The 27,058-nt window shown below is 43.6% G+C and overlaps 1 protein-coding gene across 2 annotated transcripts in view; it reads left to right on the forward strand.

The window, feature by feature from the left end:
• The window catches only part of LOC126278381 (uncharacterized), an 88,073-nt gene extending 61,374 nt beyond the window's left edge, over positions 1-26,699 (forward strand). For both annotated transcript variants that reach the window (XM_049978460.1, XM_049978459.1), the window contains exon 6: positions 17,841-26,699. In XM_049978460.1, the coding sequence (XP_049834417.1) occupies positions 17,841-17,939 (99 nt within the window). In that variant the 3' untranslated portion in view covers positions 17,940-26,699. The remainder of the gene's footprint in view (positions 1-17,840) is intronic.
• The last annotated feature ends 359 nt before the right edge of the window (positions 26,700-27,058 follow it).

Below are 27,058 nucleotides of genomic sequence, written 5' to 3' on the forward strand. Positions count from 1 at the left end.
TGGTGCAGGACCTAAATGCTGCTCAGCTGCTCTGTTTCCATTTTCTTTTGCTTATGCTATTACTTTGACGTTATAGCCCGCATCATATGAATATCTTTCATTTTTTTCCGTTTCGAAACTAGCTACTGACAAAAACATTGTACTGTTACCGATAACACAAATCACTTTCAATTCAAGTTCACAGGCACTCTAGACTGCAATGACGTATGTCAGGCTCTGTGTTTGTGAGGACGGGAGGGGAGGGAGATAGTGTTAGCAAGTTTGTGAATCCCACAACTCATGTTCGTCTCATCGGTGCACTGCTGTCAGTTCAATCCAGTGATACCAGATAGAGCTTAACGTGGCATCAAAATATCACCTTTTTTAAGACTGGCCGGAATTTTAAATGAAACATTGGACACCTTTACATTTATGTCGAGCATAAGACACGCCTGAATTTCGGATGCAATTTTTGAAAGAAGAAAGTGCGTCTTATAGTCCGTAAAATACTGAATGCAGGGCTTACTGACTTGCATCGGATTGAACGGAAAACGCGAAACGCCTCTTTTTACTGTGTTGTCGCCTCTGGAATGGACGCATATTGTGCACTAAATGAGCGCTGGAGCAGCGCGACGCTGCGGTAGGCAAAGCCTATATAAGACAATAAGTGTCTGGTGCAGTTGTTAGATAGGTTGCCGCTGCTACAATTCCAGGTAATCAAGGTTTTAACTGAGTTTGAATGTGGTGTTAAAGTCGGCGCACGAGCGATGAACACAGCATCTCCAAGGTAGCGGTGAAGTGAGGATTTTTTCCGTGCGACCATTTCACTAGTGTTCCGTGAATAACTGGAATCCGGTAAAACATCAAATCTCCGACATCGCTGAGGCGGGAAAAAGATCCTGCAAAAACGGGACCAACGACGACTGAAGAGAGTCGTTCTACATGACAGAAGTGCAACCATTCCGCAGATTGCTGCAGATTTCAATACTGAGCCATCAACAAGTGGCATTGTGCGAAACATTCCACGAAATATCATCGATATGGGCTTTCGAAGACGAAGACCCACTCGTGCACCCTTGATGACAGCACGACACAAAGCTTTAAGCCTCACCTGGCCAGTCAACACCGACATTGGAATGTTGATGAATGGATACATGTTGCCTGGTCTAATCCATGGACGCTGCATGTCAGCAGGAGACTTTTCAAGTTGGTGGCGGGTCTGTAGTGGAGCGGGACGTGTGAAGTTGGAGTGATATTTGACGTCTAGATACGCCTCTGACAAGTGACACGTACATGAACATCCTGTCTGATCACCTGCCTCCATTCATGTTTATTTTGCATCCCGACGAACTTGGGCAATTCCAGCAGGACAATACGACACCCTACACGTCCAGAATTGCTGCAGAGGTGTTCCAGGAAAACTATTCCGAGTTCAAACATTTCCGCTGGCCACCAGTCTCCCCAGACATGAACATTATTGAGCATATTTGGGATGCTTTGCAACGTGCTGTTCAGAAGAGATCTCCACCCTCGTACTCTTACATCTTTATGGACACCCCTGCAGGATTCATAGTATCAGTTCCCTCCAGCACTTTCTCAGACATTAGTCAAGTCCATGCCACGTCGTGTTGCGGCAATTCTGTGTTCTCGCGGGGGCCTATACGATAATTGGCAGCTTTAACAGAAATACCAGGCTACAAACATCGGTTGCTGCGTTATGGCTGCAACGCTTCTTCAGATGTCTTGAGATGATGAGATTAACTGAAAGTATATCAGCAATTATAAAATTGACTTTCTGTTTCTTGTTCCCCTAATGAAGTGGCGATGTTCAGACTGAAAGCCTAATCTGCGGTTCTGTTGGCATCCCAACCAAGCCCGGCATCAGGATTCATCACGTCTAGGATGTGGGAGTAAAAAAATAAAACAGGTAGAAACCGCACCTCAAGGAAAAACTAACAGATCTGGTAAAACGTTGCATTTTGTTCTAAAACAACACAACATATGAGAATAGTAGCCAGTTAGAAAAAATAACGGTTACTGTCCAGAAATTAAGCAAAGAAACTGGCTAGAACTAGTCTTCCTGCAGATCAGGTGACGACAATTAACGGACATTGTGATGAATGGTCTAACCACCAAATTAAGATAGAGTGCGCCAAGAAATATCTGAAATACTAATAGTCGTGAAAACTACCGAGACTGGTCCACCCAAGGACCGTTTACATTACTACGACAGAAACAAGATGCGTTCCCACCCCCACGTTTTGGCACTCGCGCTATTGCTTCACGTCGGAGTTGTACATTAGCATACGGAAACGAGTTACTGACAATACTGTAGCGAGTCGCACAGTCAGTAGGCGCTACCGATGCAAGAAGCATGCACGCACTCGCTGATGATGTTACGGACCCGCTTCAACTAAGAACAGACTTCAACTGGGGCACCAATGACATCATTCGTCACTTTTTTGTACGAAGACCCAAAGACACTGGGCAATAAGAGGAGCCTCGTGAAAGCCTAACAGATGCGCCTCTTGTGATTTTGTTCCTAGCCGTGAAGACAGTGAATGCAGCTCACAGGTTGGTAGATCTTCCCTGCAAAAACTGCGGGCGGCGTGTGTATCTCCGGCGCTGGTGTAGATGGACTGAAATTCAAACCCATGGCTACCTTTCCCTTCCAGAAATACTACATATTGTATAAATTCTCTTCTAATTAACCAAGTATCAGAAAATTTTAATTTCTTCGCGAGCTGCGAGTCGTTTGATTAGGCATGTGCAGGAGTTTCGCGGTTCACAGACGTAATGTGCTCCCTGGAACTATGTGGTGTGTAGTGCACTGTGTTCAGCGATGTTGTTTTTTTTAAAAAAAGGTAACTGCATTTTGAGCTACGAACGTTAATCATTTCCAAAATGATCAAGTTTTTCCTTGGCATTGTGCGTCGGATTAGACGTACAAATTGTTCCTAGTATTCATCACAAAGGGAATTCGAAATTCGCGGCAGTCTAAAACTCAGTAACGGACCAGGGCTATAACCTGGAACCAAGTCATTTTCGGGGAATAGGCTTAGACACGGAGTTACCTAGTTATGACTTAAAGGCCGCCATCAATATTCAATTCTAGCAGTAGAACCTGTCTTTTTAGTAAACTTCACAGAAGTTTGCACACATTTCTGTCTGGACCAGATCTGCTAAACAAAAAATAATCGTAGGGAAATGTCTTAGCCATTGCCTAAGCGACTGTTTCTCAAATGAGTTTGTCACTTTAAATCCCAATGAGTTTTGTTTCCAAACTTCCTAGAATCCTGGAGCTTCTACCAGCTGACCTATACAGGCACAGTTCGCAACTCGCTCTCGTAGCTAAACAATTTCTCATCAGTACAATTTCTTTCAGAGGGTTTGTCTGGAAAGGTATCAAGGACAGATTCCGCTATGTTCGGAAAACATGAGAGCGCAGTTCTGGCTGAGGGCAGCGCGAGAGTCGTCTGTTGGTAATGCATTCTGCAAGAGCACTTCTGGCTGTTTCGAGTCCACATCTGGCACAGTTTGCTAGACACGTTCGAACTACGCTGCAAAGTGATAAATTCATTGTAGAAAGGGAGCTCCATTCAGAAACGCCATCTCTAACATACCCTGCAATCCCTTAGAGAGAGAACAGAGGTCAGCCGTCACAAAGAGTATTGTACCCCGTCTCACGTGCGACGTAGCCTGTCGGATACCGAAACGCTATCACAATGCACTGTAACGCTGGTCAGGAGCGCAGGTCGCTTTCCTAGTCCTGTGCAGATCAATGGGCAGCCGGTGGCTGCTGGCTGCAGACTCAGGACGCGTGGGCAGCTGGGCTGCAGTGGATCCATTCACAAGACCGCGGCTCCAGCGGAGGCGGAGGCGCGTCGCTGCTGACGTCAAACCCCCCCCCCCCCCCTCTACTCCCCACCCCCGCCATCGCTCTGCAATTCTGGGCAGCTTGCCAGCGCCCCCAGCCGCCACCCCCTGGTCCTGCCCCTCTCCGTCACACGCACACACACACACACGCACACACACACACACACACACACACGGCAGTAGACTGCACCGTGCCTGGAAAGCACTCACACAGACTTGCGCAGAGGGCGTCATACGTCATATGTCATACATGAAACTCCCTCCTACCACCCCACCACCACCGAAATATGTACCCGTCCCTCGGACAACGCCCTCAAGCGCTACTGCCGTCACAGCCCCACCCCTCTTGCCAAAGACAACTTCATTCACAAAACAGCCACGCAGCCCACGCTAGTAAATCGATTACTTGACACGCTGACTTGTCCCGACTACTGCGATTCGTCGTATGTTCGGTACTGAAAATAAACGGCTTAAGTATTATATATTACACCATATGCGTATTTTATAACAGGCTGTAGCTTCTATTAACGCACCAGGGAATGAAAGAATACTCTTATAAATCCATGACATACGCTGATGAGCCAAAACATAGTTTATATGTAGACTTCAGTGATGGATGAAAATTTTTGCCAAGGCAGAGATTCGAATCTGCTACCAGGTAGATGCGCTAACCACTACGACACCCTGCCATAGTGGTTTTGCACAACTGCATGGACTGTACTAATGATCAACCCAAAGCCCCATTCATGCCTCAGCCCTCTAGGTATTTCCCCAAAAACTTGAACAGCAGTGCACAGGCTATGCAACTATTTGTGGGTTTCAGGTAGCATCTACACTTTCGGTCAATGCTGAGATGTTTTTCCAGCGCAGTTGGAGAGCTGTGCAATGCTGTTCGAGTTTATGGCGAATACAAAGTTGGCTGTAACTTAATGGTAATTAGGATTGATAAGGGGGCGTGCTAGGGTAGTCTGTGCGGTTCTCCAAACCCATTGCGCCTGAATGGCGTAGTGGTTAGCGCATCTATCTAGTAAGCAGGAGTTCCGGGCTCGAATCCCAGTCTTGGTACAAATATTCATTCGGCACTTCAGTTTGTACGTACGAGGGGTGTTTTTTAAGTAAGGTCCGTTTGAACATAAGTACACAACGAAAGGTTATTTGAAAAAAGTAAATTTATTTTCAGAAAGTAAATACTTCACTCTATTGTTCGGCATAGTTGCCAAGTTTGTTCTAAACAAGTATCATACCTCTCAACAACAACAAAATGGTTCAAATGGCTCTGAGCACTATGGGACGTAACATCTGTGGTCATCAGTCCCCTAGAACTTAGAACTATTTAAACCTAACTAACCTAAGGACATCACACACATCCATGCCCGAGGCAGGATTCGAACCTGCTACCGTAGCAATCGCGCGGTTCTGGACTGAGCGCCTAGAACCGCGAGACCATCGCGGCCGGCTCATACCTCTCAACCAATTTTAAAATACCCTGTTCATAAAACCTTGCCACCTGCTCTGATAACCAAGAGTTCGCTGCCGTTTTCACGTCGTCGTCATCGTTGTAACGGTTGCCACTGAGGTGTTGTTACAGGTGGAGGAACATATGTTAAAAGCTCGGTGCAAGATCAGGACTGTAGGGTGGCTGGTCTAAGACCTCCCAGACAAAACTGTCCAATAAATTGCGGGTCTGACCTGCAGTGCAAGGTCTTGGACTGTCATGGAGAAAGACACTTCCCTTTGTCACCACGCCGCGTCTTTTGTTTTGAATCGCTCTGCGCAGCCTTCTCAGGGTTTGGCAGTATGCTTCTGCATTGATAGTGGTTCCCGTTGCATGAAGTCGACCAACAAAACACCATGCCTATCCCAAAACACCAGCGCCATGATTTTGCGCTGGGACTGTGTCTGTTTGGCCTTTACCTTTACAGGCAAGTGTGTGTGTCTCCATTCAATGCACAAATCTTTTGTATTTTGTGGCCCTCTGTTAGGAGTTTCGGGACCCATTAGTAGCATACTTCACTAAACTTAAGGTATTCAGAAACAATGTTGTAAAGCACTGATCTCGACGCGTCAGGAAATTCGTTTGAGAGACCTGTTATTGTGAAGCACCTGTTCTCACGAATCCTCACTTCAATTGAATCTACCAAATCGTCTGTATTCAAAGAAGGGCGATCGGAGCGGTTCTCATCATGGACGTTGCCAAGGCCATCTTTGAAGTATAGAACGCACTTAAGCACTTTGTTTTCACTCATAACAGTATTACCGTACACTTCGCAAATCTGTCGATGAATTTCTGCGGCAGACAGGTGTCTCTGGAACCATACAGTTTCATTTCACCAAATCATAAACCGCGCTGTCCACCTTGCTACTAAATGCCTCCTAGTGGCCAGATGTGTGACGTGGTAAGAAATGGATACAAACGAATCGAATATGAATGTTAAATAATTCTGCTTGTGATATCGAAATTGGGGAAATCCCGTGACACAAATGAATCTGTCAAAGGCAAAATTGTTACTGCGTGGGAACGACGATCTCGGGAACGGCGAAGTTGCTATCCTGCTCGCGAGCAATTGTTGTGAGCAAGGAAAATTACGAGTGACAAGGTGGTTCATGTCCATGGCTCATCACAGAACTTGAAGGACATAGGCCTACACGGTGTGTAGTGCAGAACAGGTGGCGATCTAAGACAAATCTGACAACAGACGGCAAGGCACAAGTGTTTCTTAGCACATCGTTCAGCTGGCACCGTCTCGGCAGGAGACAACCGTTACGTGTTCTCATGTTGGTCCAACGACATCGTTATTTACGAGTTTAGTATGCACGGGACCATCGGCATTGGAGCGATGATCTATAGTAGCGCCAGGACCGACGATAGTCAAGTTTCTTGTTCCACAAGGTTCGATAGTTCTGTCCTCCTGTCCGGTTACGCCGTCTTCAAGGTGAACGCCTGCTCGAAGTATGCACTGCCCCACGGACGCTGGAAGGTTGATGCAGTATTATGCTCAAAGGTACATTCATTGGGGTTTTCATGGAACTAGTAGTAGTAATGTAGTGCAACATGACAGGTGTGAAATAGCTGAACGTTATTACATCCCTTCAGGCTTGTAGTAGTAACCTAGTGCAATATGACAGCTGTGGAACAGGCGAACGTTATTACATCCCTTCAGGCTTTATGTCCCCCCCGAAGACGATGACATCTTCCAACAGTATAACGGTTCGTGTCTCAAGGCCAAAATCGTGCTACAGTGGTTTCATGAACATGATGAGCCCGTATAGTGTCTCGGCTAACAAATGTGGCTACTCTGGTCTGATTCAACACATACCGGACATGTTCTCACCCATAGTATACTGGAGTTGTGTGAACTGGGCATAGACGTCTGCGGTCACATACATTCGGAAACCTACCAAGGACCTGCCTCATCCGTGGCACCCACAATCGCTGCTGTATTGACTTCCAAATGTAGATCAATACACTATTTACCCAGTATCCTACTAAGGTTTAAAAAAAAAGAAAACAATAAGCCAATATTTTCGAAAGTGAACGTCTTTGCACATCTGTGATACCAAAGTCTGTCCTTCTTTGCAGTCGATACCGCTTTACTTCACCCTGTGCGTTGTAAAAAGCAACATCCTGTCTGCAGTGTGGTATAGACATTTCTGCTCAAGCGTGTTCCACTCATTTACAGTTGTCCTTCCTTAGGAGCTATAGTGTACGAGAATCGTTGATGATATCATGCATTACAAGTATAAATTGATCCCATACAAGCTGAAGCGCATTAACGTCAGCAGATATCGCAAGCCATCACATTTCATTGATCAGTGCCAATGGACGAACGTGTACGAAACGTGACCACGCTTGAGTGCTCACTGTCAGGCTGCCAGGTTGAAACGTTTGTTGGAGGATACTTCTCAGACACTTCACAGCCCTTAAATTGCCCTACGGCTGCAGAAAGGCCTCCGACGCTAACACATGATATCGGAATGCCACTGGCTCACTTCACTTCTAAACCCGTCGAACTACATACATGAGACGTATCATGGCACCCGGTCACTTACACATTTTACCACACCGATCATTACGCTTCACACAAATTCTGCAATCGCCGGTGAAGGGAACCCTACCAAGGTTGACCCAGGATGCATTGCTAATGTTTATTTGCCCAACTTATACGCGAATCTCGGTGCTCGGTGTTCAATACAACTAATTTTGATCGATTACCCCGAAATCCAGAAGACAGCACCAGCTGCAGGTGGCCTATCTAACGCCTTCCAGGGACAAAAAAAATTGATTTTCAATATTTCGCTTGATTATTGACTAACTTAAATTTTTAAAATGTTGCCATAACCTACTCATTAGGAGCCACAATCTCATGTTAAAAATTTAACACTATAAGACAAGTATGACAGTTAGGAACTGTGTGTTTCTCGTCAGGCAGCGTAACAGACGGCGCTCCAATACCAGGATTTTATTCATACATTACTTCAGAATGGGAGCACTTTGCGACCTCCAGCAAGCCTTACACTAAATTTCAAAGCTTTATGAGACTTTTTCTGACACCCTCCCACAATATGACGAAAGGAAAAAACGTAATGGCTTACTACATCTCCGCTGTTCATGCAGTAACGTTTCAGCATTACAGGTTACGTTTTAATTTACTATTTCACTACCACATACTCTATTCGCAGCACAGTTTGCACGCACTATGCAGACATGTCATTGAATACACCTGCAAAAGTATGTAGTTGCACGATACATACGCGAATTTCATGAGATGTGACGTCATATATATTTAGATGAGTGAAAAACTAGATTCTGCTTAAAATCGGGCGCAGTAGAACTTCAGCGTCAGGTACGACGTTTTACCTTATGACTTCGTTGGACAAACTCTATTCGCAACAGCTTCTCAGACAATATCTACACGTCTCATTAAATATACATGCAAAAATATATCATTGTACGACACACAGTTTAAAAGATTAATGTGCTAAACATTAAGATGCGTGAAAAACTAGTTTTTATCTGAAAATGTAGGGCAGATTACCCAGACTCTGTTCACTCAGTGTTTAATAATTTACTTGTTGACTTTCCGAACTTTGACCTTTGTGACAAGAAATCCCGAATTAGACGATAGTCAATTAGCACGCAATTTTATTAGAAGTCGCTTGTGGGAACGGTGTCAAAAGCCATATGGAATTAATTTGACGTCCCGATATGAGCACAAGCCATCTGAAGAACGAGGGACGCTGCAGGCGAAGTCAAGCTATTAGCAAAGGCACTCGTGTTGAACGTCTGCTGCCACAACCCTTTAACGCTCAATTTCATCGCACAAGAGCATGCTCTGTACTGTCTAGCTTCTACATTAAATGAGCCCATATTTGTTCAGAGAGGTTTTCAACTGATTATTTCTGGGACGTGCTGCTCAGGTTCTCTCCTAATTTATTTATATAGATCGGGAACAACAGATGCGCCATAACACTTCTTTGGGCAACGCAAGACATCATTTCTGTTTTACTATATGACTCCCTGAACGGTGACCATTCTGACAAGAAATCACAAATACAATCACACAATTGAGGCGATACTCCATAGGCACGCAGATTGATTATAATTAGCTTGCGAGTAAACGAAAATTTTTTGATCTCAAAATGGAATATATACGAGTTCTTTACATCACCAGTTCCATTTTGTGTTCTGCAGCTCGAACCATGGTTAAGAAATATGTTCCTCACTTTCTCACGTCACGTGCATCGTTCCGCCGATACTACTTGACAGTACCGAACAGTTTCTTTGCAAACAAGGTTAAGTGCTAAACGAAGACACACCGTGAGTTAATTGTATCTCTTATCGGGTTAGCAATAATCATTGCCTGAGCCCCACGTGGTTCATAATGAGTATGCGCAGACGATATAAGACGCATGAACTGTTGTATGGAAGACCTGCGCAGAGCTGGTCGGGTGTTGGGCGTGTTGCGGCCGCCTTCCGCCTGCGGCGCTGCCTGTCTCCCTCGACGACGCGCCACTTGCTCAGAGAACTTGGCTTGTGATTTATTGCCTCGCCTTACGTCCGGAGGGCCCAGAAACCAATTTTCCAAGCTGACAGACGGCAGATAGACCGGCACGGCTGGCCTCTGGCGATCCGTGGAAAGCTCACGCGTTAGCTGTCTGTTGGCTTTTCGGAGAGTCGACGAAGCTGATAAACCAGCAGGAACACTTCATAAGTCTACATTCCGTACCCCTCCATTACAAGCTGATTAGCAGTTAAATTTATGTGTAACTACTACTCAATCGTCACAGTATGACCGTCTTAATGAGAAACTGACACGAAAACAAATCCGACGTAGGGGATTAGTGCAACAACCTACCTATACGACGTTTGAAATTTAAAATCCTGAAATCGTCCTAGAAGAAACACCGACAACGCACGTTTAAACCGTTGACAAAGGAAATGGTCAGATTTGTCATGCCGAAACATGTACTGCTTTTTTTTTAGCACTGTTATTTAACTGTTCAAAAGGTCCGCATGCAAAATTGTAGCTGCTGACATGAACCGGAAGTCACCTAAAAAAATTCACGAACAAGGCTGCGTTTCCTGCTTGGCGCATGCAGTGACGGCTGGCCACCCCTGGAAATGGCGAGTCGCGAGCGTTGTGCGCATGGCTGGGAAGTGCGTCCGTCTTATCGCGGCGTTCACTAAAGAGGAATATCGCTGCACGGTTTTGCTGGAAAGGGGAAACGAATATTCGTGTTTGTGGCATGCACGTCCTTTTAATTCCTGGTACGTATTTCGAAACATACCGTAATGAAACTGGTTAGAGATGTGAAAGGGGTTCTGTACATGTTCATCTATACTCCGCAAGCCACTTTCCGGTGAACATTCAATCTTCCCTCACAGGTGATGGCGAATCCTTTAAATGTTTTGCTGCTTGCCATGGACATATACCACAGGCGCCAAATGAAGCAATCAGCAGAAAACACGCATGAAGACTATGTGTTGTGCGACATGGTTGTTAAACTTCTAGACGAGTATGTAAATGGCGCAGACATGTGGCTAGAAACAACTGTAACACTCGATATTGCAGACTGTGAATCTACAGATGGCGAAGACACCGACGAAAGTTGCACTCGTGAAGACTCTTCGAGTGATAGTGCCACGTACCATCATCAGTTATCTCAGACAGTAACACCAGCAACTACAATTACGTTATCAGATAAAGAAAAAGCGGTGACGTATTGCTTGAACGAAAGTGGTAAGAAACGCCTACGTGTCAGTACTGTTCAAAATTATTATCGCTTTGTCCGTTGTGACGAAGATAAATGCGCGACTTTTTGAGTTATTTACCAATGCCAGAAAACAGTCATTTAGTGTCAGCGATACAACTTTGCGTCATTGGGCGTTACAGATTGCCAAAGCGATAGGCGCTAAAGAATTTACAGTTTCTCAAAGTTGGATTAGTCGCTACAAAAGATCACAAAAAACTGTGGCAAGAAAAATAACAAAATTTGTATCGAGAAACAGGTCGGAAAATAAAGTGACACAAATCGAAATGATAGAAGCTTTTCTTGCGAATGCAAAAATAAGATCGCTAGTTTTAGTGAATCGTAGGTGTACAATGCAGATCTGTCAGGTTTTCAAAAAGAAGTGCGTGAGAAAAGAACACTATCATTCGAAGGGGAAAAACATATTGAGGCGATTGCGCAGTCCACGACTGCACTCACCCATTCATACACTATAATGCCCATAATTAGTTTGGATGGTCCATTGCTGCCTAAACTATATGTGTGTCTTCAAGAACCAACTGGAAGTTTTGGACCACGTGTCAAAAGAACAATGTTCTACGCAAACAATCTTGTGGTAGACGCATCGAAGTCTGGATGCGTAATGCTTTTCTTCCGTTCTGCGGGAACAAATCTCTTCTCCTTCTAGATTCGTGGTCAGGTCATAAAAGGTCTGGTTCATTAAAAGCTGTATTTCGAGCCCAACCTGGCAAAGAAGTAGAAATACATCAGATTCCACCCCGCACGACGAACGTAATTCAACCTGTAGACAGAGAATTTTTCCGTCAGTGGAAGGCATTTTACAGGTAACTTACAGAGAAAATTATTGTGTGCAGATCACTGCAATTTCCTGTCTATCGCCGTGACAATATTCTCAAGCTGCAATCAGTAGTACATAATCAGTTTTCCTCCCCACGGCTTCAGAATTTGATTTAATATGCGCGGACTCCTCGAAATACATTGACACTGGGCCTGATTCATTCCTAACACCAGCCCAGTTTTGCCTACGGACATCTAACAACGTCTGTGATTCGCAGGGCTGTCATATGTCGTCTTTGCTTGTATGCTCTTGGTGCACAAAAAACCTATGTTTTGAACATTGTATCAATATTTCCCATTTTTGCGCTAATTACAAGAAATAAAATTTGGACGTGTTCTAAACCATATATTTATTTGTGTCTATTTCATAGCTATTTGGAAAGAATGTTGTAGATAACATATCAGCCATATTTGCCAACGAACGTTTAATTATCATACGATCGCTTTCACTGGGGGAATCAGCTCTCTCACTGCTGTGGCAAGAGAGCGGCGCGTAGCTAACGCCACCTTGTCCCTAGATGGCGTCGGTATAACTTAGCGAGGGAGGTCAGGGTTGTACAAGAGGCAGTTATAAGCACGGAAACCATGCGGCAATAATGTCTTACTTCATAAAATTGTTTACAGACTTCCAGGTCATGTAAGCAGCTAAAATTCTTCATACATACTTCTTGCAATGTTAACTCACAGTGGTAAAAAAAGCAACACAGGTTTCGACATGACAAGTCTGACCATTCCCTTGTTAGAGACATTTATCTAATAGTGGGCCGTACATGTAGTGTGACAAAGGGAGAGGACGGGTTGTTGTGAGGGTGTGAGTGGTAAGTTGTGTTCCCTGAATTACCCTGAAGGTAACACTAACAGCAGAAGGATATGAACACGTTTACAGAATTGTGTACTGCGTAGAGAATTTAGTTATTTATTCATCCATTTTGCCTTTTTTTCCATGACCATATAACCAGACAGTAACAACTGTCGGTTTTGATTCTCTTAGATAATCAAATTTCAATGCAGCTATTGCAAAATAAGTGTATTTTTTAAAAATAATATATATTAACCGTCTTAATGAGAAACTGATACGAAAACTAACCCGACGTAGGACATTTGAAATTTAAAATGCAGACAATGCAGTGACCGATGCCGCCACTTAAAGATCTGGATCAGCAACCTCTTTTGTCCTAGAAGAAATACCGTCCTCCAGGCAGAGGCCGTTCTCGCCAATGGTCTACTGTTGCCTGCCGCCTCCTTCACCCTACCGTGCTCGTAGGATCCTGGTTTGGACGTGGCTGATAATATGAACACTCCTAATTCCTTTACAGCTGTGTGTATGAGTTTATACGCTGTAACGTCTGTTGTTGCCAAAAGAGTGGTAACGCAATGAGAGCCTTTGTACCTTCCCTAGCACTCAGCTGATTTAGTGTCCCATGTACCCTGTCTGTCTTTTTGGGACATCTTGATATTATATGGTTCATCTGTTCTTCTTCTTCTTCTTCACAAGTTCCAAAAGCTCTGTCGAACAGTTCTAGACAATGATAATGTTATTTAAAACGACCTAATTTCACTCGCTCAATGGCACGGATGCTTTGTATGCCAATGCGTTGACGGAATCACAGAGTGTGTTGCTCTATGACGTTTCCCTTTGTCGTCGGTTCGTCTGCCCTATTGCACATCCCACCTCATTCGCCTCGCCCTTCTAAGGCGTTGCATGAAGTCCGTGTGTGATACCGTTCAATGACATGACATTCAAGAAGATGAGGTTTTTTAGCCGACTGCAAAAGAAACAGTTGTCAGACGATGCATGACAGTGGACCCCGTCAGAAGCATCTCTGGGGCAATAGATTCTCCAGGCCTGCTCAGGTTCACGTCGTGAACCCTGCAGAACACCTCTCGGATGAGTCACAACGATGACTTTTATTCTGTCCCGAATGTCCAAATCACTAGCTTCTCACGTGTCAGACCTTGAGGAAGAATAGGTTACTCGAGTTCGTCATAAAGGCAAGGGGGAGGGGGCAAATCGCATACTGAAACTATGTTCCTTCTGAGACCTTTACAATCTGAAGCATCTGTGACGTATATACGCAGAATGAAGCGACGAACGAAATTTTGTACTAAGGCAAGGATTCGAAACTGTCTCCTGCTTACTAGACAATGCGTTAACCATTACCCCACCCTTGCGCAGTGGTTCTGCACATCTGAACCGACTACACAAGCACGCCTTCCTCGTCAGTCCAAATTCCCACCCAAGCTTCAACCCACTTGGTACTTCCTCTATACTGTAACAGCACTGCAGACGCTCTCCAACTCTGATGGGATAGCACTTCAGCATCAAACGAAAGGAGTATCCCGACTGAAACCCAGACACAGGTGCTTTAATCAAATGAAACTATACGGCTCCAGAGATCTTCCCAAGTCTCAAACATCTGTGGTGTCTTTACACAGACTGAAACGATGAATGAAAAATTGTAGCAAGGCCAGGACGTGAACCCGGATCTCCGGCTCCAAATGCAGATGTGCTAGCCACTACACCACCCTGGCATCTGTACGGATGTTAGTACGCTTCCTTCCTCAATACAATTTCCTATTCACGCTTCAGTCCACTTGGTATTTTCCCTAAACTAGAGGAGCATTGCAGAGCTCTTCAACTGTACTGGAATAGTGCCTCACCGTGGAACGAATCCTGCCATCGGTACAAAATTAATTTCTCCCTTCAGTCTGCATGTATAGAACACAGATGAAAGGGTTTCTGGAAACATATAGTTTAATTTGATTAAATTACCTAAACCTCCGTTTCAGGCATCATCCTCGTTCCATGCTGAGGTGTCATTCCAATATAGTTGGGGAGCCTCTGCAGTGCTGTTCGAATTTACGAACGATACCAATAGGGCTGAGGCGTGAATGGAAATTTGGACTGAAAAGGGAGGCGCGTGAGGGTAGTCCATGCAGTTGCACAAAACCTCTGTGCCCGGGGACCTAGTGGTTAGCACACCTGCCTTCTGGGCAGCAGTCCCAGGTTCGAATCCTGGGCTTGGAACAAATTTTCAGTCTTCGCGTCAGTCTGCATATAGACATCTCAGACCAGATGTTAATGTCAACCAATTGGCGTTGGGTGCTTTCGATCAGATAGCTGTCAGAGACAGCAAAGGTGTTGGAAGAGCAATTGAACGGAATGGACAGTGTCTTGAAAGGAGGGTATAAGATGAACATTAACAAAAGCAAAACGGAGATAATGGACTGTAGTCGAATTAAATCGGGTGATTCTGAGGGAATTAGATTAGGAAATGAGACACTCGAAGTAGTAAAGGAGTTTTGCTATTTGGGGAGCAAAATAACTGATGATGGTCGAAGTAGAGAGGATATAAAATGTAGACTGGCAATGGCAAGGAAAGCATTTCTGAAGAAGAGAAATTTGTTAACGTCGAGTATAGAATTAAGCGTCAGGAAATCGTTTCTGATAGTATTTGTATGGTGTATAGCCATGTATGGAAATGAAACATGGACAAAAAATAGTTTGGACAAGAAGAGAATAGAAGCTTTCGAAATATGGTGCTACAGAAGCATGCTGAAGATTAGATTGGTAGATCACATAACTAATGAGGAGGTACTGAGTAGAATAGGGGAGGAGTTTGTGACACAAGTTGACAAGAAGAAGGGACCGGTTGGTAGGACATATTCTGAGGCATCAAGGGATCACCAATTTGGTACTGGAGGGCAGCGTGGAGGGTAAAAATCGTAGTGGAAGACCAAGAGATGAATACACTAAGCATATTCAGAAGGATGTAGGTTGCACTAAGTATTACGAGAGGACGAAGCTTGCACAGGATATAGTAGCATGGAGAGCTGCATCAAACCAGTCTCAGGACTGAAGACAACAACAACAATAACATCAACAGCATATTATCTTGACAACAAAGTGAAGTACGTGAAATGATCATCACCTTATTCTCTAGATTGTCGCACCGATGACAAAATGGTAGATATCGAAATAGACGACAGACGGATAGAGAAAAAATTAAAATCGCTCAAAAGAGGAAAGGCTGCTGGACCTGATGGGATACCAGTTTGATTTTACACAGAGTACGCGAAGGAACTTGCCCCCCTTCTTGCAGCGGTGTACCGTAGGTCTCTAGAAGAGCGTAGCGTTCCAAACGATTGGAAAAGGGCACAGGTCATCCCCGTTTTCAAGAAGGAACGTCGAACAGATACGCAGAACTATAGACCTATATCTCTAACGTCGATAAGTTGTAGAATTTTGGAACACATATTATGCTCGTGTATAGTGACTTTTCTGGAGACCAGAAATCTACTCTGTAGGAATCAGCATGGATTTCGAAAAAGACGATCGTGTGAAGCCCAGCTCTCGCTATTAACCCACGAGACTCAGAGGGCCATAGACACGGGTTCTCAGGTAGATGCTGTGTTTCTTGACTTCCGCAAGGCGTTCGATACAGTTCCCCACAATCGTTTAATGAACAAAGTAAGAGCATACGGACTATCAGGCCAATTGTGTGATTGAGTTGAAGAGTTCCTAGATAACAGAACGCAGCATGTCATTCTCAATGGAGAGAAGTCTTCCGAAATAAGAGTGATTTCAGGTGTGCCGCAGGGGAGTGTCGTAGGACCGTTGCTATTCACAATACATATAAATGACCTTGTGGATGACATCGGAAGTTCACTGAGGCTTTTTGCGGATGATGCTGTGGTATATCGAGAGATTGTATCAATGAAAAATTGTGCTGAAATGCAGGAGGATCTGCAGCGAATTGACGCATGGTGCAGGGAATGGCAATTGAATCTCTTTGTAGACAAGTGTAATGTGCTGCTAAAACATAGAAAGAAAGATCCCTTATCATTTAGATACAATATAGCAGGTCAGCAATTGGAAGCAGTTAATTCCATAAATTATCTGGGAGTACGCATTAGGAGTGATTTAAAATGGAATGATCAAATAAAGTTGATCGTCGGTAAAGCAGATACCAGACTGAGATTCATTGGAAGAATCCTAAGGAAATGCAACCCGAAAACAAAGGAAATAGGTCACACTACGCTTGTTCGCCCTCTGCTTGAATACTGCTCAGCAGTGTGGGATCCGTGCCAGATAGGGTTGAAAGAAGAGATAGAGAAGATCCAACGGAGAGCAGCGCGCTTCGTTACAGGATTATTTAGTAATCGCGAAAGCGTTACGAAGGTGATAGGTAAACTCCAGTGGAAGACTCTGCAGGAGAGACGCTCAGTAGCTCGGTACCGGCTTTTGTTAAAGTTTCGAGAACATACCTTTACCGAGGAGTCAAGCAGTATATTGCTCCCTCCTACGTATATGTGGCGAAGAGACCATGAGGATAAAATCAGGTAGATTAGACCCCACACAGAGGCATACCGACAATCCTTCTTTCCAGGGACAATACGAGACTGGAACGGAAGGGAGAACGGATAGTTGTACTCAAGGTACCCTCCGCCACACACCGTCAGGTGGCTTGCGGAGTATGGATGTAAATGTAGATGTAGACGTCGATCTTCATCATCAGCTACTTGTCAGCCTCGATAGCTGAGTGGTCAGTGCGACAGAATGTCATGCTAAGGGGCCCGGTTTCGATCCCCGGCTGTGCCGGAGATTTTCTGCGCTAAGGGACTGGGTATTGTGTTGTCTTCATGATCCTCATCTCATACCCATCGACGCGCAAGTCCCGAAGTGGCGTCAACTCAAAAGACTTGCACCAGGCGACCTGTCCAGCCGACGGGAGGCCATATCCTCACTACATTTCATTTCATCAGCTACATTACCTTGTAAAAACAAAATTTTACTGTCAAAATTTACAATGCTATGGCTGAAGTGTGTCAATTTTGCTGCTCCTGCGAATGTAAGTGACTGGTAAACAATAAAAGTATCATCTCTGTGCCCGCAGGAGGAGGTGAGCCGGCGACCTCCGCAGAAGCGGTTTGTGAGCAGCGAGGAGGCGCTGGTGGAGCAGTTGGGCGGCCTGCACAAGCCGCTCTCCACATAGGCGCTGCCCGCTGCCCGACCCCAGCAGCCCGTGGCCCCTGGGCTGGGCTGGTCGCTCCGTCTCCCCACCGCCACGCAGTCCGCTCCCCCGTCTGTACCTGCGGGGGAAATTTTCGTTTCCATTTAGGTTTCCTGTCCGCAAGCGCGTATGCTCCGACGTGTCACCGAGCGGCCACACTCGACCTGGCGGCTCTGCACAGTGTCCGAAACAACCCACCAGATCGTGCTTCTCGTTGAAAGACTGAACAACACGGCCTAAAAATGAAGCAGACACGCGATTGACGACACGGAAGCATGTCTAGCGAGGATTACATTATTTTGCTTTTCTGTTTCTCCAATTTTTCCTGTAATTTGTCCTTCACTTCATATCATTCTGGGTGACCACAGTCACGAGTGTGAAAGCGTTGCAGTGGTTGACACTTTCACGTGCGGACACGGCAGATACAATTCATCCATTTCGGTCCGTTGCTACTGGGAGACAACCATTGTCTCTTTATACAATTCATCCATTTCGGTCCGTTGCTACTGCGAGGCAACCATTGTCTCTTTCTTACAACTTTCTGGCAGTCTAGTTATGCACACAATTGAGCGGATACATCCTGCCTTTATGCCACTGCATCTCGATATCCGTACTTCTCTGACAACGGCAGAGAAACTTCTACCTAATATATATTGACACTATTTTCGAACAATTAAGTGGTATCGAGTGTATCTTTGTATTAATAGACGTAATATCAAGGGTTCTCAGGAAGAGATTGTGTTGTTGTAGCTGAACTAATGTGACTGTCTACAGTGGCTTGCTCTCTCGAAATAACATGTGCTCCATGTGATTATACCTCTCTACGGCACGTTAACTTCAGTGTCAGCTTCGCAAAAATGTTTAACGGGAGATCTTCGGCACCAGCTATTTGCTATCATTAACCCAGAATGATCTGAAGTTTATCAGTGCAAAATAATTAGTGATACAGAGCTGAAACTCTCTTTAATTTTCTAGTGTGCCCTGCAGAATAGCGCACTCAAAAGGAGTGTCATTCTTTGCGAGAAAACGGTTAAAAAAATGTTGTGCGGCAAAGTTGTTTTATCATAATGTCCTACCAAAACCAAATTATATTTCCACATATTTTGATAATTACTGCTAAAATATTCGCAAATATTTTAAATAATACAAAAAACTGATATAATTAAAAGTCCAATACAAACTATTCTGCAGCTCTCTACCATAAAAACTCATAACAATAGAAATTTTTTCACTATTAACTGTTTTACAGGTGCATGCTTAATTTTCCTTCACTCTGATGATAAAACCGTTTAGTCCAAACATACTCTCAGGATACTGAATGAAAACTTAGCAGTTCTTCCTGACGTAGTCTGAAATGTTCTTAGGTATTTAACAAGTTAGAACGACATCTCTCATTCCTGTGATTTCGCAGGAATTCGCTTAAGAAAGAAAGTAATTTTTCCCTTTCATTAGAGCAGCCAGTGAATGTTATAATAGCAGTATTATAGTGCTTTAGACGTGTTCCTAAGTCCAAAGCAAACAGATTCCATTGTTTGTGTTTACTTTTATCGTATGTTAGCATTTCTTGTGGTTCCTGCGAAGTCACATGTTTAGTTACTCTCAAGAGTTTGCAACCACTTTACTGTTAACTGCAGTACACTATGGGAGATTAAATAATTTTTTGCAATATCTATAACGATAAGATTCTGGACTAATCATTTTAATTACGTTTTACTACGGTTCAGGATGTCTTATGAAGACTGGTACATGCTCAGTAACCTGTTTAGCTACGCCTAAGCTATCTTTATACTTCCATTAACTGTTTCACCATTAATTATTTTCTAGAGATAAATTTCTAAGCCTACAATGTATATTTTAATAGAAGACTTAAGGGTTGTACTGTTGGACGCAGAGTTGCAGCGTCTCTGAATTATCTGTTCCATGCTTTCTAAGTTATCACAATAGAGTGCGAATACAGTTTTCACATAGTAACGTATTTATATAAAAATTGTGTGCAGTTGACTGATTATTAAGCACAGAAATCTTGACTTTTTCGATTACATACAGCTTTATTATGAAAATGACAGTTGACTGATTATTAAGCACAGAAATGCGGAATTTTTCGATTGCAAGCTGCTTTATTATGAAAATGGCACCCACTTCAAAGGTGCTAACTGGGAAAGCAGAATTTGCTCCATATACACTATGACCGGATAACTACAGACGCATCGTGTATTTCTATCATTTCCGTCATTCAAATATACATCATACTGAAAATTTCGTCTTGTAAAACTCACAGAGTTAATGTGTTGTACGTACGATTCCGTTCATTTCCATACTCTCCTTTAAGAGGAAATAGTCAAATAGAGCTACAAATAGCAGCAACATTTCTGTGGTGTGAGCTGAAAGATGAAAAAACTATTAATAGTGTTTTCTTGCACTTCTGATGCCTTCTACAACAATCGTAAATTTTCATTTCCACACAAGTACAGTACAGTCATTTATTGTACAACAGCAACTAAACAGTATCTATTTTTTAATATTTTCCCAAGGTAGGAAATTGTATCAGATTTGTGAAAGACCCTCCTACTTTGCGAAAGCAAATGTTGATTCCATAGTAAGAGCTCTGCGTCCTTCATAAGAGGAACTGGAATAACTATGTTATACTGTATCAAAACTGTCTGAAAAAAAACTTGTTGCAAATTAACTGATGTCAATTAGTCTCTAGATACCAGATTTATCTAGCACAGAAGCTTCGAGTTGTTGCCGGTGTTCACTAGAAAATTAAATTATGTTCCATCGTAGACACTCGACTGCTGACTCGTTACGGATTCGTTTTATGCTTTTCTTGCTTTACTGCCAGGGAAAACCGCAGGGAGAACAAAGAACTGAATGTCCGCTTAGAATAGGAACATCCTCAACACCGATGGACAAGATACCGCTTTTCCCGCAATAATCGTGCAACCCGCTTTTCCACGAGCAGTCTGAATGAAACTACAAACACTCATCTGCGACATTAATCTCTGGTTTCGCTAATCAGGTGCTGTGTTTGTTTTTCTCATCGCACAGTATACTCCCGCTGTTACGATTCTGTATTACACATGTGTATGAGTACGAAGACAAGGAGCGACTCGAAGACCAATGCACAGCGTAGCATGGAAGAGCAGTGAATGTGACGGAATACCCGCGTATCATAGGATTTCGTCGTTTAGAGGAATTAGGGTAAGGTCAGTATCACCACAGTACAGGAGGGAACAATGACAGAGAAGGAACTTCACGATCTGCGTTATGTGATGGTCAGTGCGCTGCGTCGCTTGGACTGTACAAATGCTTAGCTTTCATCTGAATGTTGGAATTGCGGAAAAGCGAATAAAATATTGCCTCCAGGTTCCCGGTTGAGGCGTTTAGCGCTGATACACAGGCTTTCCGTTCCAGGTGCTTAACATGTTATTATGTTAGAAAGGAAATGGATAGTGTAACACTTGAAGAGAGAAAGAAGTAGAGAGGCTGAGGATAATCAAGAAGAAACAACAGTATTTATTCAGTGTTTTTGAACAAATGATAGTGGATAGACTGCTCCTGTTATTTCTTTTCGTTCACATTATATAGAGAACAAGAAATATATAGTTTTGTCCTGCTCCTGGGCCTGTCGAAGCAGAAAAATGAAGCAAAAAAATGAGACAGTGATTCGAAGGCCAATGGGAAACACAACCGGGAAAGGTTTCCTTATAGTTGAGCTTAACAGTGTACCGAGGCGAGCTATTTCGAGGCCATCCAGGAAACAGTAAGCGGACGACTGAAGAGGCGAGATTAAGTGGGAACAAAGAACGCCAAAGCAGCCCCACAGGGAGACGCCTCATCTGTTGCTCCGATTTCGTCGGCTTTACGTGCTCCGCAGACGAAACTCGACCGTCTAAAAGCGGCCGCTCGGCTCTGAGAATAGCTAGGCGCGGCGCTCTTTTGAGGCAAGTGCCTATGAATTACGTACGGCGCGGAAATTACCGAAAATAGCCGCCACAGACCTGCGAGGGAAGAGGGCCTCTCAACACGCGATCACTGGCGCAGTCAGAATTAGGAGCTATTACAGTGAACCAGCACCTTCTGCTGGGGACTCCCTATCATTTGTCATTAAAGCGACCGGGCCTACGCTTAACGAATTAACGAATGCATGTTGATATTGCATAGCTCTCCTTTGAGGCTACAACTGGAATTAGGGCAGGCCGCATAAATCGATCGATGGTGTCCTAATTTGGTAATAAATTCATAATAACTGAAGAGACTACGGGGTCCTTTGAGGTGATGCTCTTTCAGCAGGCGTTAATTTATGCCTATTTTCATCGAAAGTTAGGAGCTTTAATTAATAATTTAAGTAATGTAAAGCCAAGTGACCATGTCTGCTTGCAACGCGTCTCCTGATACCACTTTTCGGCCCAGAGGGTTAAATTTTTGCAGGTGTAATGTGTATCTGCTTCTGTAGTCAGTCCTTGGTACAATACATTACGAAACCTCACTGATAATATACTAATGGGCGTGTATTCCAAAGCAACGTTACGAAAATTTCTCCGATCGTCACAACTATCTATGAGACAGTTTCAGTCGAGAAACAGTAGACTGTGTATAATAAAATATGGAGGTAAGCCATGAAATTTTTGCTTTGCACTTCAGTATAGAAAATTCGCTGAGATATCTCAGTGATCACACACAGAGATCTAGATAAAAATTTTAATTTTGCTTCTTGCAAAGGTATGTCGGATTTTATAAGTTAATAAATGATTGTTGTTCATTTACAGTGCATATCTTGTTCGTAGTAGACAACCATTCACCTTCAGATGCTCATAATGTGCGTTGTTATGTAACTTCTTCCAAGGCCTGGAGCTAGTGGTCATCCCACTTTCGTAGTTCCGCAAAGTTATGCACATAAAAGAATGCAGCGCAACGCTTTGCGCGGTTAATGAAACAGTTCACTTAACGCATGTACATACATGAAGGACTTATTTCAATAGTGGTACAAGTCCATTTTTGCTCATTCTGGGATGCACAGTCCTAAAGTTTAGAGAGCGCTGAAAAATCTGCAGTTGAGATACCAGAAATATTCAAGTATATATATTCAAGTATATATACTTACTTGAATATTTATGGTATCTCAACTGCAGATTTTTCAGCGCTCTTTTAACTGTAGGACTCTGTATCTCAGAATGAACAAAAATGGACTTGTACCACTATTCAAATAAGCCCTTCATCTATGCTCCAGTGTTAAAACCTCTCATGCTGCTAAACTGGTTTCTTTTAATAATCTTTGGCATATATGACAATTTATGAACTAAAATAATGGAGGCGAAGACACGAATTCCTAGGCTTACGTTCAGTCTATCGTCAAAGAGCTACAAAATCAAGCACGCTCAATGATTTGCGTTCCCCTGAAACCACATCTACCAGGCAGTTGAGTAATATTCTCTCTTTCGGTCGTGATGGGGGAAAATGACTCGGTAAAGAAAAGATATTTTCCTAAAGTGGGCGTCTATTTCGTAACAAAAGAACTGCTTGAAAAAAAGTAAAGATTATCTCTGTACAGAAACTACGAACCTACAAGGATCGCATTTTTTCGTAGCGAGTGGGTGATGTTACATTACGACGTACTACGCGGTATAAACATTCTTGACACTCGTTTCTCTAAACTACATCGCAAACACGCTACAATATTGCCATCATTATGAGTGGAATACCTAATGTTATGCACTGTAGATATGCAGCAACAGAAGTGACTGTTTTCAGTAATTATATTGGTGCCTAAAATTACAATTCATGGTCACGGTGTTCTCTGTAAGACCGAAGTGACTGAAACAGTTTTACCTGGAGCACAGTTCTTGCAGCGGTAGGTGTGGCTCTGTAGCAAACACAGTAGGCATCTGTCATTTTCCTGCCTCTATTTAACGACACTCTTTCGCAGATACCGATCAAAAAAATACCATGAGAAGTGTCGCCGAGGTGAAAGAGTAGCTCCTCGTTATTCCGGGCACGGGAGTCACGGTAGCATCATCGGCGACGAAAGATCGACAACGCGACATCGATTCCGCCGGCAGTCGATAGCAGCTATGACGTCAGCGGGCGACAGGTGTCCCGGAGAGCATGATTGTTATGATGGCGGTGGCGGAGGCGGGGACGCGGGCTAAGTTTAGCGCCTCTGACGCAGGAGCACGGCGGGTCGCGCCCTGCAGGGCTTCTCTGAAAGACGGTGGCTGATCCGCGAGTAAAAGCAGGCAGAGGGTGGATCCCTGGGGGGCGTGCAAACGACTGGGCAGGCTCCGGTGTCTGCGCTGTTGGGCGGGACTACGCGTTAGAAGCAGTACACTGGGCGGAGGGTTTTATATAGCCAGTGCTCCTGGTTAGTGTCACATCGTCCATCGCATACGACACTAATCAGTCTACGACGCCTCACTGCCGATGCAGTACCTCTCACAGCAATGGAAGCGGTTTACCTTCTGTCTAAGTTGGCCTTTCTCTTCCACTGATTAGATGAAACGCAAAAAGCGCTATAAAGCTATAAATGAAAGAGGACACTTACGCAGACAGGTTCCTTTACAGAAAATGCAAAGTGGACAAGAAATTGTGATTTACAACAGAAAACATAATTCACTCATTCTGTCATTCAAACTGCGATGCTTCCATTCTAAAAATGTCTCAGATATACTCCTGATTCAGGTAGACATGGCAATGGGTTTTATGCAACCCGCAACGTCTTAAAAAAACCACGCCCAAATTTTCATATTTCCCCACGCACTACATACAAACTATTAGCCCTACAAAAAAAAATGAACAGGATATTTTTGTAGCGAAATTGATTTAGTTAAATTTTGTACTGGAATAAGTCTTCCCTGGAGGGCACGGTTTTCTATTTACTCAAGAAAATCACTCTTTGAAAGTTTATTTTGTAGGTTTTTTTTTTAATAATTCTAAAACTACATCCTCCAGCGAAACGTATTCCACTACATAAATGAATTACATTAAATTTATTACATGAAGGTCTTGTCCTTGTTTTTGGGATTAATAATATTCGTGTAGCGAGGATGGTTATGAAACTCTCGCGCATGGCTTTTGAAGGTCTCGTGAGTTGTGGTTAGGGGTGGTTGAACTACTAAATGAATAATACCTACTGTACACTGCAGAATATAGGGACTGATCGAAACAATGGAACTGAGGTAGCATACAGTAAGGCATTGGAAGACCATCCTATGAATCGTAGAGAGGTGCACTATAACCAAGATTTTATGGTCTAGCCTTGACGATGTCATTGAGAGATGCAAGCCGTTCAGGATAAGAAATCACTTGTGATTGGATTTAATCACAGTCTCTCCCATTCACTGAGACTTCCTGTGAGCCCACTGGGTGAGATTCGTGTCGTTAAAGATCACAGGTATCGGATATCTCAGACGGAACGTAGATGTAATATGGCTGCTGGATTTAGCACGAGGGGTCATAACAGTCAAATTCCGGTACAGATATCAGGTAGGCCAGGCTTCCGTTCTAAGACAGAGGTAAAATAATTAGCGCCTGGGAAATTTCCAGCAATGACCCTAAACCGAATAATGCAAACATCGTTGGAATTGGCTGTAACCACACTCTGCCTGTGTCAGCACACCGGGCTGGACTCATATCGTTAAAGAAGGCATGCGCCGAATGTTCCAGTTAAAAAAGCGCTCTAAGTAAGAGGTGGCTACTTAACGCAGCTGGTCACGAATGCAAAAGGAAAGAAGGAACAAATAAGTTGCTGGCGATTGATTTAAGGACGAAAAGGAGAAATTAGGACTCACCGATCGATCTTGGCAGTCCAATTCCAGTTCACGTGTGAGGTAAGCAAGACTCTCGCCTTAGGACGGTGCCGAAATAGTGTGCAAGAAATTTCCAGAACAGACACTCTATAAAGAGTTTTCCTGCTGTTGGCGAATAGGGAAGGGACGAAAGGAAGGACAAGACAAATGTTGGATATCCTGCAGCTGGTCTCCCAGAAATACGTCTCTCCTGACGGTCCCCAAGCACCTCAGGGTTGCTTCGCTCGCCATTAAACTGCATCCTCTCTCCTGCCACGTAGACCAGGGGCAGATGGCGGCCGTAGACTGCCGTACTTTATTTTGGAGCGTCACTCCTGTTTCCGAGTAGAGGTAGCAAGTAGAGGAGATCGCAGTCACTTGTGTACCTGCTTCAGCTTCGCGCATTGTTGTTATTGTGTGTGTGTGTGTGTGTGTGTGTGTGTGTGTGTGTGTGTGTGTGTACTCAAGGTACAACATGCGTCAGTGCGTACGAGCGAGTATGTGTGTGTGCGTGTGTGTGTGTGTGTGTGTGTGTAACCCTACTGCCGCCCTCTTGGACTCCCTGTGCACAACCCCTAAGCTGTCTTGCTCGACGACGAGTAATCGTAGTAATAGGAGTAGTAATAGTTCAAAAAAATCCTTAAACGTAAATAGGAAACAAAAAAATTTATATGCCTTCAATTAAAATCTCTTTTCCGCAGTGGAGGGGAAAAAGAACCTGAAAAACAAGACAGAACTCTTTGTACATATCCCTGCTTTACAAAGTATTTTATAACAATATTGTATATACTATATTTTCATACATTAAAGACTTTAGTGAGAGAAAACAGGTGTTACAAAATTATTGTAATAGTTGTAAGAAGGTTGATAATAAATGTAATAAACTGTATTATATAAAATGTGCTGTTTGTGTATTTCGTGTGACTTTAATCTATTAAAGTGTCACTACCGTTAGAAATGTTAATGTTTTGTATGCATAACAAATCCACACAAATACGCATTTCCCTATTCTATTTTCCCAAGTGCCATTAGACTGCATCCTCTCTCCTGCCACGTAGATAAACAATGGACATTCAAGTACTTCAACTCCAGACCTACATCACTGCGATGATAAAGAGACTTCAACTGAAGTCTTTCCACCAATTCGCATTTACAATTTTGTTCCTTATGTCAGAGATTTCCTACATCGTAATGTAAACAGAAACATGCGAGACGAGTTCTTAACGTTGAAACAATAATATCAAATAAATTCTTCTTAAACAACCATGAATGAGCGAATCTAGGGTACTAATATTTGATGTATTATGTTGTTATAAT

The sequence above is a fragment of the Schistocerca gregaria genome, chromosome 6, assembly GCF_023897955.1.
Source record: "Schistocerca gregaria isolate iqSchGreg1 chromosome 6, iqSchGreg1.2, whole genome shotgun sequence".
In the NCBI taxonomy this organism is placed as follows: domain Eukaryota; kingdom Metazoa; phylum Arthropoda; class Insecta; order Orthoptera; family Acrididae; genus Schistocerca; species Schistocerca gregaria.